Source organism: Zalophus californianus, chromosome 5 (genome assembly GCF_009762305.2).
Source record: "Zalophus californianus isolate mZalCal1 chromosome 5, mZalCal1.pri.v2, whole genome shotgun sequence".
Classification (NCBI taxonomy): Eukaryota; Metazoa; Chordata; class Mammalia; order Carnivora; family Otariidae; genus Zalophus; species Zalophus californianus.
This window is the reverse complement of record NC_045599.1, coordinates 49172381-49188374: the sequence shown is the minus strand read 5'-3', so window position 1 is coordinate 49188374 and position 15994 is coordinate 49172381. Positions and strand designations below refer to the sequence as shown.

The 15994-nt window shown below is 39.0% G+C and overlaps 1 protein-coding gene across 1 annotated transcript in view; it reads left to right on the top strand.

Moving 5' to 3' along the window:
- ADAMTS6 (ADAM metallopeptidase with thrombospondin type 1 motif 6) overlaps positions 1 to 15994 on the top strand; it is a 295386-nt gene that overhangs the window by 275516 nt on the left and 3876 nt on the right. The window contains exons 22-23 of the mRNA XM_027606633.2: positions 1790 to 1966; positions 4395 to 4551. Of these exons, the coding sequence (XP_027462434.1) occupies positions 1790 to 1966; positions 4395 to 4551 (334 nt within the window). The remainder of the gene's footprint in view (positions 1 to 1789; positions 1967 to 4394; positions 4552 to 15994) is intronic.

Below are 15994 nucleotides of genomic sequence, written 5' to 3'. Positions count from 1 at the left end.
GGAATCAGGGCTTTATTAATTCTACAGAAGACATGATTGCAGGAGATGATTGCATGTCTTGGATTCTTGAAAAATGAAGTGTTGGGATTGTTGTGATGGTTACATGAGATAATAATTGCAAAGTACATAGTGTAATGCCTAACATCCAGGAGACAGTAGGAGTTAGCATTACGTCTGCCATTTAATAGCTGCATGACTTTCTACCACTTACTCTAGACCATTTCCTCATTTTAAAAACAGCGTAATAATTGCCATCTGACAGGATTTTTGTGAAGACTATGTAAATTATAGCACTTAGCACGACATTTGGTATATACTATGTTTATTAAATGGTAGCCGCTATTATCATCATTCTTTTTAGTAGTGGTTAACTAACGGAAGTGACAGCAGCATTGACATTGTGTGTGGCACTGGGCTGGCACTAGAGAATACCGCACGTGAGTGTGGAGAGATGAATCTGAAGAGGTAAGCGTAGCGTTCCTAGCAGGGTATAGTAAGCATATTTAGAGTTTGAATTTTTATCTTGAAGACAATAGCAAGCCATTGAAGGATGTTTTTATTTTAATCACAAGAGCATATAATTGGATTTGTGCTTTGGAGAGTGAACTGAGGTAAGAGTAAGAAACAGGAGACCTGTTAGAAAGCCAGTGCAACATTACATGAAGGAAATGATGTTTGTCTGAAGTAAGGTTAGTGACAGTGGAGACAGAGAGAAATCAACAGATGTGAGAGAGATGTAGGGGCTCCACACTCAGCAGGGAGTCTGCTTGAGGATTCTCTCTCCCTCTGCCCTGCGTCTTCTCTCTCTCTCCCTCCAAAATAAATAAATAAATAAATAAATAAATAAATCTTTTTAAAAAACTACAAGCTCCTGGAAGGTAGAGATCATCTTATTCATTTTTATATCCCCTTCTCTTCAGTGTAGTATAGCTCTTGCAGTAGATCTGGAAAATTTCTTTTTCTTTCTTTCTTTCTTTTTTTTGAATGAAAGGTATAGAAACAGGGTTTCAAAATGTTATGGGTAAGGTCGTCACTTGACTGAGAGGAAGAACAGATTTTAAGGAAGGGTTCAGACATGCAGGGGAGAAAGTTGGAGACTTTAGTCAATCACCAGGTTTAATAGGTGACTCTAGAAAAAGAACATTACAATTAACTTGGAGAAGAGGTAAATAATAGACTTTGTGACATCTTTTCCTCAGTATGAAGATCAGACTGGTCCAACTAAAGAATAGTCAAATTCATTATGTTTAGGGAAATTCATTACAGACAGGGGAAAGTCCAGAGATTTTCTGTGCAATAAACCTTCACCAGTGGCTATGTATTCTTAGTTACCACACTCTAAGAAAACACACCTCAGTCAACCCCTAGCTTGCTTCACAAAGACGAGTTCTCATGGTCTACGAATAACATAAGGATTCTTTTCAGAAGATTACACCCAGCAAGTAGGAAACCAAGGATTCCACATTCCAAAAATTAGCAGAATCTTATCACAGCTGAATGTGGCCAAGGATAGGGAGGAATCGAGGAATAAACCTACCCACAATAAAAGAAGAAAATAAGTCAGCCAAGAAAAGCAAACTTTGGGTTTAGCTCTTGAAGTCCTTAGGGAAAAAGATAAAAGCACTTCTGCTTAAAAACTTAAGGAATTTTCCTATCTGAAAGACTTTGCCCCGCATTTAGTGTATATACATATTGTATACCCAAACACATTTACTTCAAGAAAGACTTTCCTCCAATTTTCCTCTATCTTTAGAACACCATTATTCATTAGTATTTGTTTCATTTCCAGTGCACTCCCAAATGTGGTCCAGGATTCAAGCATCGGATTGTTCTGTGCAAGAGCAGTGACCTCTCTAAAACATTCCCAGCTACACAGTGTCCAGAAGAGAGCAAACCCCCTGTCCGTATCCGCTGCAGTTTGGGTCGCTGCCCTCCTCCTCGCTGGGTGACTGGAGACTGGGGTCAGGTAAGGCAGTTGGACTGGGGGGCTCCTGCTGAAGCAGCACCTTGAGACCCTTGAGTTTCCTGACTGGGTCATTATGAGGGCTTAGGAGATGAGTAACACTGCTGAGAAATCTAGGTATGAGATACAAGTATGAAAAAAGGCACATGCAGGAGCTGCCACACATAGACTAAGTAGCTGTGTCTCTCCCACCCCACACACTTCCTACTTCTACCTACTCCTTGGATCTTAACATTTTAACTTAGAATGGAAAAAGAAGTAGTCTATATGGCCAGATAGTTGAGCAAGCCGACAAAACTTTGGATTCTAGTCCCATCTCTCAACTACTTCAAGAACAAATCAGTTAATACCAGTGTCTTAACTTTCCTACTTGCAAAGTAGCTCCTCTTAACTTCACAGAAAAGGTATGGGGATTAGGTTGATAATGTGATTGACAGTATTTGCAATACTATTAAGACTTATTCTTCAGTGGGTTTGTCTGAGGGACATCATGAATTGGGAAGCCAGTATATAGGGCTTTTCATGTGTATTTTTATTGGACTCATTTTATGTTCTAATTTACATTTTTTCTTTCTTTAGTCTCACTGACTTTTAAATTGTGTTATATTGCAGAAGGCCACCTTAAATCCTTTTAAAACGAATTGGTATATTTGAATACAAGGAAAATTGAGTATTATTCATTTGAATGTCAAAAAGGAAATCTATTAGGTTACACTAAAAAATAATGCTCCAGAAAGTAAATTTCTAGACAGTTATTGCCCTTTTCCTTTGGTCTTATAATTAACCTTGTAGTTAGTTGTTTCCTAAAATCTGAGACCCAAATCATGGCACATAACTATACCAGTATGATTTTGTGTGTGCCCTGGACTGGGCCTGCCATTACTTCTTAAAAATGGCATTGCATAGAAGTAGTTAGTAAAACTCTGGCCAAACTTCAGTATTTCTAGAGTATAGCAGTATCTACAGACCTCTTTCATTACATTTAGGCAAGGGCAAAAGATTTTCAGTCTCCATTAAGGCAAATAAATATACTTGCTCTGTGCTCAGTCAGACTTGTGGGTAAACAAAAAAAGTATGATCATAAAATAGTTAACATTTGCATTTGTATAACAAATAAATAATTTGCATTTGTATAGCAGTATTTAATTTATAAAATACTTAAGTGGAATACACATGATAAGGTTAAGCATTATAAGCAATTATGTGTGTCACTGTGGAAGTGTAACTCTTTCATAATATGGAATTGATATGCTATTAAAGAATCAGTACAGACATGCTCTCCTAATTTTTATTTAAACCAGGTAGACGCTTCCTTCCTTACATATTCTTTGTTGCAATGCACTATTGTATAAAGGTCAGTTGAAAGTTTTTGCATGTTAGTGATTTTCCCAAATTTACAGAAATCAATTTCAGATTATTCTTTTAAATATTGTCAAGTCCTTTTCTTCTCATCTATATTTTAAGTTTAGTTTCCTAAAATTAAAATCAACTGGTAAAAATACCTTCTCAAGGATGCTTTAATACATTTTTATGGTCCAATTTTATTGTCATTTTGTATTTAAACATTTTTTTAATGAATGAGTCTATGAATATCCTTATAAGTCCTATAAGTGCTTTGAGAGTTTTTTCAGATAAATTCAATGAGGCCTCAGTTTGTTTACCTTGTAAGCATCACCATCACCTGTCTTGGCACTGGCTAGCTCATCTCCTTGATCCCAAGTCTCACAGCTTTGCTGGTATTCTGGGTGGCAGGCCCAAAGGGTAGACCCCGCTTCATTCTTCATCCTGGACAGCTGATTAGTCCCAGCTGAAACTAAGTCACTCTGAGAGTAACTGAATTACTAAGTAGATGAAAAAGGAGAGAGAGACATGCTACTTGGTTCACATTTGTGTGACTGACAATACCTGAGAAAACTCAAGGTACTTATTTAAGCTCTTTTTTTTTTTTTAAACTTGTCCCCGTCACCAACCTGCACAGCAGTCACTGCTCTTACACTGAACTCACATTTTGATCAGATTCACAGCACTCCAGTAGACGATCAGATTGCTTGCCCATAAGCCTATAATAAATAGGGAGCACAAGGGATGTCCAGCCTTAGAATCTCTCATTATTACCCTACTTCATCATGAGGGTTTTCTTACTATACTCCTGTGACAGTTCACCTGCTTGGAACTGTTAGAAAAATAGCCCATGAAATCTCTTGTTTCCTGGAAATGATATTGCTTCCATTTTCTAGGGTCATCACATGATCTGTGAATTTCTAAACCAATTCTAGAGGAGAATGACTTAATCATACACTTCTCCAAGATGAATTTCATATGGACTTTAAAAGCTAATATATATATGGTATTTGAAAAGATATAGTATCTTTTTACCTCCTGAAAATCGTTGAGATCAGTATTTTGTTTCTGTCCGTGTCTTTGGGTTTAGTGTTCCGCTCATTGTGGCCTTGGCCAGCAGATGAGGACTGTGCAGTGTCTCTCCTACACTGGACAGGCATCTGGTGACTGTCCAGAAACTGTTCGGCCCCCATCGATGCAGCAGTGTGAAAGCAAATGTGACAGTACCCCCATTTCCAATACTGAAGGTGAGTTTCCCATGGAGAAAGGGCCTGTGGCCCCTAGTGACCCACGTGTACTGGTTCCCAAGGTTTGAAGAGCCCCATAAAGCCACCGTTGTAATGTGGTTTGTATAGAGCTTTTGTGAAAGCTGCATGTTTACTGGATGTGATAAGGAAACCTGCATTTCCCCCCCCACCACTCTGACACTAACTACATGACCTTGATAAGTCACTTAACCTTTCTGGAGCTAAGTTTGCTTATCTATACAATGAGAGATTGGAGTGGGTGACCTCTAAGGTCACATCCAACCTAGCATTCTGTTTGACTTGTGCCAGAATAGAGAGATGATTTCTAATGAACCACAGTTTGAAGTGAAAACTTCTGTTTCTTTTTGGATAGAACAATGGATCTCTACCATCATGAAGATTAAAATTCATGCTTGCTATACATATAATGAAAGGATATGTTTGAAACTGTTTCAAATGCTAATTTTCTCATTGTAGAAAAGGAGAAAAAGATAATTATGTAGCTGTTTATAGAGGAAGACAAAGGTCTTTGGGCTCTGAAATTTCTCGTATGTATTGGGAAATCTGTTTATTAATAGCAGATGCCAGCCCAAATCCTGAATTTTCTTATATCTTATTTCAATAAATATATCTTGCCTATTCAGTTAGGCATTCATTTAAAATTTCCTGAATGCTACTATATAAGAAGCACTGTTACAAAATCATGGGAAGTATAAAGACAAATATGGCATAGTCAGGAAATTCAAACTGCCATGTCATATGAAAATAGAGCCATGCTCAAATACAGCACAAGAACATCTTGAAGCTACTAACTTAAATTATGTAGGAAACTCAGTCATAGGGCTCTGCTTAAAACAAAAGTAGAGAACTATCCTGAACATAATTTGTTAATATTTTTCAAATGAAAATTATGTGCTCATGAACCTATTAAGAAGAGATCTATTCCTTTTGACCAAATGTATCCAGTTTAAAGGATTTTTTAAAAAATTACATTCACTATTTTAAAATGTTTCCTTAAGAATTTTATTTTAGGAGGAGCAATCATCTTGTATGACAGGATGCAGAGAACTTGCATCTTTGCAAATGTACTGGTTTTTATATCTGAGCCTCAACACAATATCCTTACTGTATAATTTACTCTTTCAGATAAATATAGCCTTATCCTATACCAATTCAGAATCACAATTTTAATTTGCAAAATCTCTGGCTCTGATGTCATCTACTTTTTTGTCCCTTTGATAAGGGACATTCTAGAAATCTAGCTTTTCTTCTCTTAAGAAGGACTCAAAATCCATGACAAACCAAAGTATTTTTCTTAGCAAAACAGTCGCAAAACAGTCTAAATAAAAGTATCTCTCTTGTATAAGACCAGCAAACAACTTTATCTATTATAAATTATTAGCAAATAATCACACGGGTCTAGAGGTCCATTTTGCTTTCTGAGGTGGAAGATAAATAAGGTTGAGGTGGAAAAGAGGATATAATGGTCATATTAAATTACTGTGTGTTGGGTATTATGGTAGGCCCTTTATATCTATTACCTACCTTATATATCTCATAGACATTAATATCTGTGTACATGTGTGTGTGCGTGCATGCACATTCATGTTATAATTATGACAAGAACCTTTCAAGAGTTGGTATCACTGATGAGGAAACTGAGGCACGGAGAACGATAGTAATTTGCCCAAATTATAAGACTAGGATGTAGTGATTTAGGATTTGAACCCAGATTTGGCAGAGCCCAAGGACATGTCAGTTTCAACTACATTTTTATGCTATTAATTCACTCTTTAAGTAGGGTATTTTAACATAAAAACAGAGCTTCTGATTATAAAGTAGCAACACTTCTAGCATGACTGTTGTCCTGAGTCAAAAGATTCAGGCTCAGTCATTGCTGAAACAACTGGCTTTTTAACGTACCCACAGCAATATATATGTTGAAATTCTGTTTACAGCTTCATTTTAGGCATTTTAGTAATTTCCCCAAAAGCTTTTCTATAGTGGCTAATTATTATACATAAGCTTTACAGTTGGAGATGCAAATTTTTCAGGGTGGGCAAAATATCATTTGCAACTGGACTTACTTCTGCCTTAAAGAAATTCTCTTAAAATGGATAGGTGTTAATCTGAGGTTTTTTGAATTATTTGGAGAAACACCTGATTGTCATTTAATCTGCCTGGCCAAATCACTTTTTATTAATATTAATTTGAAATAAGCAGTTAACACAGTATTTTTAAGCCTTCTTAGTAAAGGAGGAAACTTTTAGGAAATTATTAATTCCTGCAAAATATGACTAATCTTAGAACTATTATTCCCTAAAGCTGCTGACTCATTGAAAAGAAAGAGGATCACTCTTACAAAATTAGATTTAAAGTGGGTATGTCTGTCATAACTTGTTTTTTTGTTCTCTTTGGCTTCCCAATAGCATATATTGAATACATTTAAATACCTGAAACTATCAGTTCATTTCATCAGCAGCTAATTATTGAATGCTTGTTGTGGCCAGCTTTGGCCATTCATTATGGAAAATTCAAGCGCATTTGTAAGTTCATAGTCTTACAGGGAAGATAACTTAAGAAAAAAAAGGAAGGTAGAAGGTGTTATGTGGAGCAGTTGACATAGTGCTAAGAGAGTAGAATTGGAAGACCAATGACTTTAACCTTTTAGATCAAGGCAAGCTTCAGAGACTAAACTGGTCTGTGAACCAGCTGTAATGTGTAGTTGGAAAAATAACCAAGTGTGTGCCCTGGGAAAAGAGGATGAAATGGTTGAATTAAATCATAAGTTGTCATTCATAAAGATATGAAATGGGCAGATAACATGGATTTCAAAAGAGAAAAGGTTCTTGCATGAAATTAATATGAGTAATCTTATATGACTTCTGGGGGTCGCCTGGGTGGCTCAGTCAGTTGAGCATCTACCCTTGGTTCAGTCATGATCTTGGGGTTCTGGGATCGAGCCCCTCATTGGGCTCCCTGCTTCTCCCTCTCCTTTTGCCCTTCCTTCCTGCTCATGCTCTCTCTCTATCTCTCTCTCTCTCTCTCTCAGTTCTCCGGCTTCATAAGCCATTCCCATGATACCAGGACACACCCTTGCAGATGACAATGTTCAAGGCCAAATAAAAGATTTAAAAAAAAAAAGATTTTACTTATTTATTTGACAGAGAGAGACACAGCGAGAGAGGGAACACAAGCAGGGGGAGTGGGAGAGGGAGAAGCAGGCTCCCCGCGGCGCAGGGAGCCCGATGTGGGGCTCGATCCCAGGACTCTAGGATCATGACCTGAGCCGAAGTCAGACGTTTAACGACTGAGCCACCCAGGCACCCATAAATAAAATCTTTTAAAAATAAATAAATAAAATAAATAAATAAATAAATAAATAAATAAATAAATAAATAATGTGACTTCTGAAAATCAGACCAGGGAGAGAAGAAATGCCTGTTACTAAGGGAGAGTTGGGAGACAAGTCTAGTACTGGAGGCTCTGGTTACTGCAGGAGAGTAGAAGACCCCTTTCTCCCCAGCAGAATCAGGTTGTCTTGACTGTTAGTGGGAGGCTACTAAGAAACTAGTTCAGCTCTACCTGAAGACAGAGTAGGACTAAGGGAGATCCCTTAGGATCTAAAATACATGGGGTGGGTGAAATGGATAGAATCTTGAGAATTGTTTTCATAGCCACAGTTTAGGAATTGGTTCCCATTCTAACATTTTATTATGAAAATAATAAAAAGTTTCAAACATAACAGCAAAGTTGAAAGAATTGTACAATGAACACCCACCATTTGGATTCCAGCATTAATATTTTCCTGAGCTTTATTTATCACATATATATCTATCTGTCCATCCCTCAAGGGTAATGGTTTTTAAATAATGTGCTCCATTCACCCAACCATTATTATTTACTTAGTAAATGTTACTATATGCCAGGCACCGAGACTATGAAAGGAATATGACACGGTCCTTGTCCTCAGAGGGAGCACAGTTTAGTGGGAGTGGCAGCAAATAATTTTCACAATATGGGCAGTACTCTAACAGAGTAGAAAGAAGTCACCATGAGTACACGGGGGGGGGGGGCGGTAATCAGCAGAAGCATCAGGAGAAGGCAAGCTTAAGAGGGGCACTAGAAGGTATGAAACAATTTACCAAGAAGACATGGAAATGCTGGGCATTCCTGGCAGAGGACGAGTATATGTAGTCATGGGGGCATGGAGGTAGCTCAGTATGGGAGCAGGCAGTGGAGATGTGGCTACAAAGAGAGACACAGGGACTTGGTTTTGGAGGGTCCTGCATGCAGTGGAAGACAGGACTCTATCTACAAGTTCTGGAGAACAAGTGAAGGAAACTGGGGAGTGACATGCTTGGGATGGCAGGCGTGTGAAGGGGCAGAGGGAGGTCAACCTTTTGTGGACAAAGAGTCCAGGCTTGAGATGGTGAAGGCTTGAACTAAGGCAGATATAGTAGAAATCAGAAGGAGAGTAATGAATTAGAAAAAAGAATAAAATGGAAAGAAGAATAAAAAGAACCTGATGAACAATCATACCTTGGGATGAGAGATTTGGAGGTGTCCAGGATGACTCCCATTTAGATTTTGGTTACTGGATAGTATAAATCATGATAAGGAATTTAGGAATCTATAAGGGAGTTAAGCACATTCATCCCCAAAAGCCATAATAAAATAATGGAATTTGAGTAAGATTTTTAAAAATAAAAATGAAATAAACAATGGAAAGAGATTGAAGAAATGGAGGGGGTTAAAACAACAAGAATAATAAGAGAATGAAACTAAGAAGTGGAGCATCAAGATATTAAAAATAAATAGAGGGAAATAGGAAAAGTAAGAAGGGAGATACAATTTGCCATATTCAACATCAGCTTTAGTTTTTAATTCTTGAAAGCCTTCAGTGAAGAGTTAAAGCATTATAGACTTGATTTTGACAGACTGCCATCATGAAGGTAACTCTATGTTGCAACCAAGAGTGAATTATAGACACACTGGGTATCACTGCATCTAAAGTACTACTCAGAGTAATTTTTTAAAGTACATCTGGCATCTGGGACTGTCCTACACAAGCTTACCTGAAATTCTATCCCAAATGCCATTTTATTCACCTTTATGCAGTTTCAGGTTCCCTTGTAGCTTAAATGATAAGTCTTTTCAGCCTCTCAATAGCACAAGGCACTCTGTCCTCTAGTATTTATTACTGCCAGGTAATAATTCCTGGTGTGCCATGAGCTGGTAACCAACCCAGGAAAGGTGTGGTTAGTGTGCATTGGTTCACCAGTCCAGGCTGTCTAACAGTGGCTTTGGTGGGTCTCAGTCTCCCTCAAATGAACAACTCAGAGAAAGCCTGAACAGCTCCAGAAATCTCACAGGACCCCCAGAACAAAACAGCTACTGAATGTGAGGTTTAAAGTGGCATCTGATGTGTTAAAACCAGTGAAAGAAACAATGAAGGTCATTTGAAGACTTTGATTTCAAGGAGGTGAGGAAGAGTATTTTTTTTTTTCCTTTGCCATTTTAAAAAGCTCATAATGCACCTTAGCAGTCAGGTTCACATTCCTGGCTGTCTGGTTTACAGAGAACCGTGGGGTTTGTGTTGGGATCATACCACCTTGAGGATGAATGTGGAAGGCATCCAGGGAATAAGACTGGGTGTAAAGAGAAACTGAGAAAACGAAGAGAGGAAGGAATGGCTTAGTCCATGGTGAGATGAAATTGGAATCAAGTTTTATAGTTGATATCATCTTGCTCCGAGAATGAAAAGTTGGTGGACTGTTCCCACTGCAATGAATAATGTCACGTTCCCAAGTGAAACTTGTTAGTTCGTCCTTTTCCAGTCTGCCTATCTAACGTATCAAGTACGATTTTTTCAGGAAAAATCCTGAGTTCACACCCCTCACCCCTGACTCCTGCACTACACATTCACATGCATGCGCAGCCTTTGCCATCTCACCTCTCACTAGGCTCTGCATCTCCCTGGGCAGTTTGACAGAGGCACAGCTGGTTGCACTTTTGTAATCCAAAAGATAGACCCTAAGGTGCTTAAGTCATAACTCTCTACTTACTGTGTTCTTTCTCTGAATCTCATAAAGAGTTTACAGGCACACAGGGCGTGCATTAGAAAGATGCTGAATGGTCCAGCCTGGTCATGAGAGGATATGTCCCTATGTACCCCAGGTCACTCCAATGATAGCCAGGCTTTGTAGCGTTTTATGAAATAAATGCAAGAGCACTACATCTCAGGAGTTGCTCTTGTACTGCTTAGACCAAGTGAAGCCTTCAAAGTCACAATGAAGCTGAATCCAATTGCATCCTAAATTTATAAGCCTCTGTTCATGGTGAGTATTTTGAAATTGTGTCTTTTAGGCCAGAGATTTGAAAGATTAATATAAAGCATCTGGGGGAAAACCCACTTGCACATCAATGATAAGTAGATTCATGTGTTGCCTATGAAACAGGTTGTCTTATTTTATCATTCAACTCTACCAAAACCCAGATTACCAGTGAGACCCACTCTAGCATACGTGGCAGTTTACTTCAGATTCTAATAATGGGTCTAGTTCACATCGTGGGGGCTAGGGATTGGCTTTCAGCCCTCGATATACTCCCAAGTGTCCCTGAGAAGAATTAAGGAATACTCTATGACTTGTTCTCCCCACTAGAAATATCTGGCCTTGGGTAAAGTGAAATTTTATTTTCAGGGAGAGGTGGGATGTAAAAAAGGAGAGACTAGTTAGGTCCACAAAATATTTCTTAGAAACCACTCGGTAGGACCTCTCACCCTTCCCATGGCCTCACAAGAGAAAAGGTAGAATGAGAATCTTATCTTTCTCTTCCAGGACAGTACTTAGCTGGTACATGATGATGGCAGAAGCGAAAAATCAAGCTCCTTCATCTTAAAATCCTTGCTGGCTTAGATTCCACTACTTAAAAAGCATTAGATATAAGCGTAGCTGTATGAAGAAAATGATAGTGAAGACCAAACCTTCCAAGTAGATTAATTACAGAGTAATTATATTACAAAAAGATTCTACCTAAAGGATTCCTTTTAACAGGTCTCCTAGTATAATAGTTTATTTACAGATTATGTATTACTTAGGTATAGAGAAGCTTTTGGTTATTAGGTATTTTAGAGATTAGCTAGAAATCAGTGCCTACTGAAGAAGATCATTCAGAAACTAAAACAGAACATTTATTATTGTTTTGATTTCATCAGGAAACTGTGGTTTAATTATGCAGAGCTTTTCCAGAATGGTTTTTATCGCAAATGTAATTTACACTGTACTGTGTATTGATTCAAGGGTGAGAAGATTATTTCTTTTTTAAGTTTTTATTTAAATTCCAATTAGTTAACATACAGTGTAATATTAGTTTCAGGTATAGAATTGAGTAATTCGTTACTTACATTGTTTCATATTTTTAATGGCTTTGAGAATGAAGCAAGCTAGTGAATAAGTTTTATAATTAAGGATTCTTGACTACATCAGCAGAATGTCAGTGAGTCAATTCAAGAGCTCAACAAGTCAATCCTCTCTAGGTAAGCTAAAAAAGTAGCAGATGGGCTGAATGCCCCAGTATAATTTAAAACTTGTCCTAATATATTTAAAGATTACATTCAGCTTTCTGTAATAGTGGGGCTTTAAAACTTCTTGGTGTGTCTCAAATCACCTTTCACTTATGTCATTTTACACAATTGAAGGAGGAAGGTAAAGCTGAAGAAAAGTATTCAGGCTATTTCAAATACCTGTGACCTAGAACACGCCTATTATTTATTTATTTATTTATTTATTATTTGAGAGAGAGAGAGAGAAAGAGCCCAAGAGGGGGGAGGGTCAGAGGGAGAAGCAGACTCCTGCTGAGCAGGGAGTCCGATCCTGGGACTCCAGGATCATGACCTGAGTTGAAGGCATCGCTTAACCAACTGAGCCACCCAGGTGCCCTAGAACCCTCCTTTTATAAAACCCTACTCATTCTCCAGTCACCTGACTGGCTTAGTGGAGCATGCAACTCTTGATCTCGAGGCTGTGAGTTCGAGCCCCCTGTTGGGTATAGGTTATTTTTTTTTTTAATTCCCCTTTTTCTAAGGTGGCAGAGCAAATTTTCTGACGATGATGCCACCAACGGTTGACCCGTGACTTTTGGTATCAGCCAAGAATACAGAAGTCTTAACAGGCAGAAATCTTTTTTGTAGTTTCATGCCAAGAATGCTGCCAAAACTGAGGGGTCCTAGCCCCAGCTCTTAGACTGACCAGCTGTGTGACCAGCCTGGTTTTCCTAATGTTTGTGAGCTTCAGTTTTGCCATCTATGTAAATCTGATGTTTTATATACATCAAAGGATTAAATATACAAGTATGTAAAACCACCAAGCTGTTCTTGGCACATAGGAGGCCCTTAATAAATTATTTTTAATGTAATTGTTACTGGATTAAGCTCTTGTGACATTAAAGGCTGAGAGAATGAAAGACCAGTCACAGCTGATCTTCTCTGTTAAATAGATTTCCATCAGTACAAAGATTGATTCTCCCTGTCTGGGCAGTCTCTAGAAGGCAAAACCAAGAATTAGGAATGGGGTCTTCCTCAGGGATCTTCCTTTGTGCATCAAGGCTGCGTGTCCTCAGGCAGCCCCCGGGTCTCCATTTAATGTCTCATCTCATCAAGGCCTATTGCCTCCCATCTTGGCAGCCCCAGACCTGGCTCCTCCCCCATCTCTCCCCACCCCACCCCACCCCATTATGATTTACCTGCTCTCTGTTTAGTATCTTTTTGTTATTTTGCTTATGCATGCCAACGTGTAACCCTCCCTGAGAGCCTAGGTACATTTGGACAGGGATCCCAGAGACAATACACAATGGTTGATCTCAGAGGCAGATGTGTTGGTGGTAATAATGAGAGCTAACAGACTGAGTGACTCCTCTGCGCCAGGTGCCAGGGGAGGGAGTAGGGTGGAGAGGGGGCTGTGCTTTGTAAGCACTATCCCATGTGTGCCTCACTTTACCAGGTCCTGTGAGCAAGTCTTGTCATGAGTCTCTACTTCACAGATGAAGAAACTGAGGCTTAGAGAGGTGAAGGAACTTAGCCCAGGACAATCAAATACGGAGAAGAAGCAGCTCCAGAATTCACCCCCAGGCCCAGCCCACTCCAGGTCTGCCTCCCCTCACCACTGTGTTATGGTGCTGGGGCAGGCAAGTCGTGTGCGCTCTTAAGGAGTGCCTACCTCTCTAAGCTTGATCCTGCTCCCAGGACCCAAATGACTTCCTGCTTTCAGTCAAGCTGGTTGGAATCACTGTAGTTGGCAACTAACCTGAGAGGGGTATTGGAAAGTTCAGAGAGGGACACCCAGGCAGCTGGCTTCCAGCCTACCCTGAGGCTAGACACTGCTCCTGGCCAAAGGACTGTGCTCTGCGTCTCTGCATGCTGAAGAGAGTCTTCTCATTTCCAGCACCCACCTAAGAAGCTGAATCCCGAGTTATTTATATTTGTAATAGCCTGACTGGGTGAATGGTGGGGTAATTGGAGGGAGGAACAACTTATGAATATTTTTTATTCATTAGTTGTTATCTGTTATGGAATCAGATTCCAAGGTCTCAATCTAAAAGAAAAATCTATGAATTTGCTTGTATTTTGCTCATCTCAGAATTTTCCTGGACCAGTAACTCTTCCAAAACTAGAGTAATGAATCTCCCAATAAAATTGAACCCCAGAAAATACTGACTTATGTCAATAGGACAGCACTTTCTCAGTAGTACTCTAAATATTGTGTCCTCATGGAGAAAGTCAAAGGACAACTTACTGTTATCAGGTGGTACGAGGTAATAACTAATAGTGGTAATAACAGTCTTAATTCGATGTTTTACACTTATCATGTGCTGATAAACCTTGTATGCACGGCTCCAAGTGGCATCATAGGATATACATGTTATGTGTGGAAGTGAGAACTCTCATCATCCCTGTTTACAGAGGGGGGAAACTCAGGCACAGAGAGACTGTTTAGAGTCATAAAGTCAGTAAATGAGAAAACTAGGATTAAACCAGGGCAGCCTGGCTTCTAATTTTATTCCTTATACTATTAAAGCAACCAGTCCTCCTCTATCTATCAACTAAATCATCTCTATATTTTGGCCAAAATTTATTTTGAACTTGACGCGATCCATCAAGCCCCGCTGCCAACTCTGAGGGGTAGTCTCTGCTGGTGGGCTGCCCCATTAGGGTGGTGATTTGGAATTAAAGATGAATGATACTGTGTTGGTTTTTCTCATTTTATAAAAAAGATTTTAATTATTTATTTATTTATTTATTTGAGTAAGAGAGAGAGCACAGAGGGAAAGTGAGAGGGAGAAGCAGACTCCACGCTGAGCAGGGAGCCTGTGGGGGGTCGGGGGAGGCTTGATCCCAGGACCCTGGGATCATGACCTGAGCTGAAGGCAGACACTTAACCCACTGAACCACACAGGCGCCCTTCTCATCATTTTAATAATTGCATTACCTTGACAATATATCCCTCTTGGTGACACTGATAAAACTTTTTCCCCCCTCACAAAAATATTCTTAGTCTAAACCTGTTTTGATTACTTTTTACTGGTCGTGACAGAGGAAAAGGAAAAAAAAATGCCAAGTGACCTCCAAATTAAAATATGTGGAGCTCTTTTCACCTCAAATTCATACTTGATTCACAAAATATCATCTGATTTCTTTTTTAGTACAAAGTTTAAAGAAATTTTTCTTGTCTCTCCGCCGTTCTTTCAGCCAAAACTTAAATTTACTGAGAATCCTAGTGCGGAAAGTTTCTATTCAAATTTCTAACTATTATTCTCTTTGTAAGTCAAATTGTGAGTAAGGGAGTCTGCTGGTGACAGCGTTTATGTTTGCAGAAGATTGAGGGCTCCCGTTTAAAATTTAAGTCTTTCACTGAAAGAGCCTGGAACATGAGATCAATAAAATTGTTACCTTACTTCTCACTAATAATGGAAAACTTTCCCATTCCTTCGCATATAATTTCTCAAGTTTGTCATATGCCTTGTGTACCATGTATATGATCTCTTAGAACTTCAGTGGATTTCTGAAACCAGGAAAAAACATGCAAATAAGCAAGCAAGCAACAACGACAAAACTGTCCTGTTACACTGAACTTCACCCAGGGTTCTGCCTGATTCTAAATACCTTCAGCAGTTTACCCAGGATGCTTCAGTATAACCACCTGGAAAAATGAGGGTGGAACTTTGATTCTGGGAGGCATATGGAAATTTAATTACTAGGTTTACAAAGTATTTTTAAAATCCCCAGATAAAAGTGACCATAGGACTAGAGAAGAATATCATTATTAGAAATAGTGGGGTTATGTGGGGGTGAGAGGGGTGCTGAGGATCAAAGACTGGTGTGCCTTTCTCTACACTGGCCCCTTCGCCCCATCTTCTGCAACCAGCCTCAAGGGGAGATGGAGAA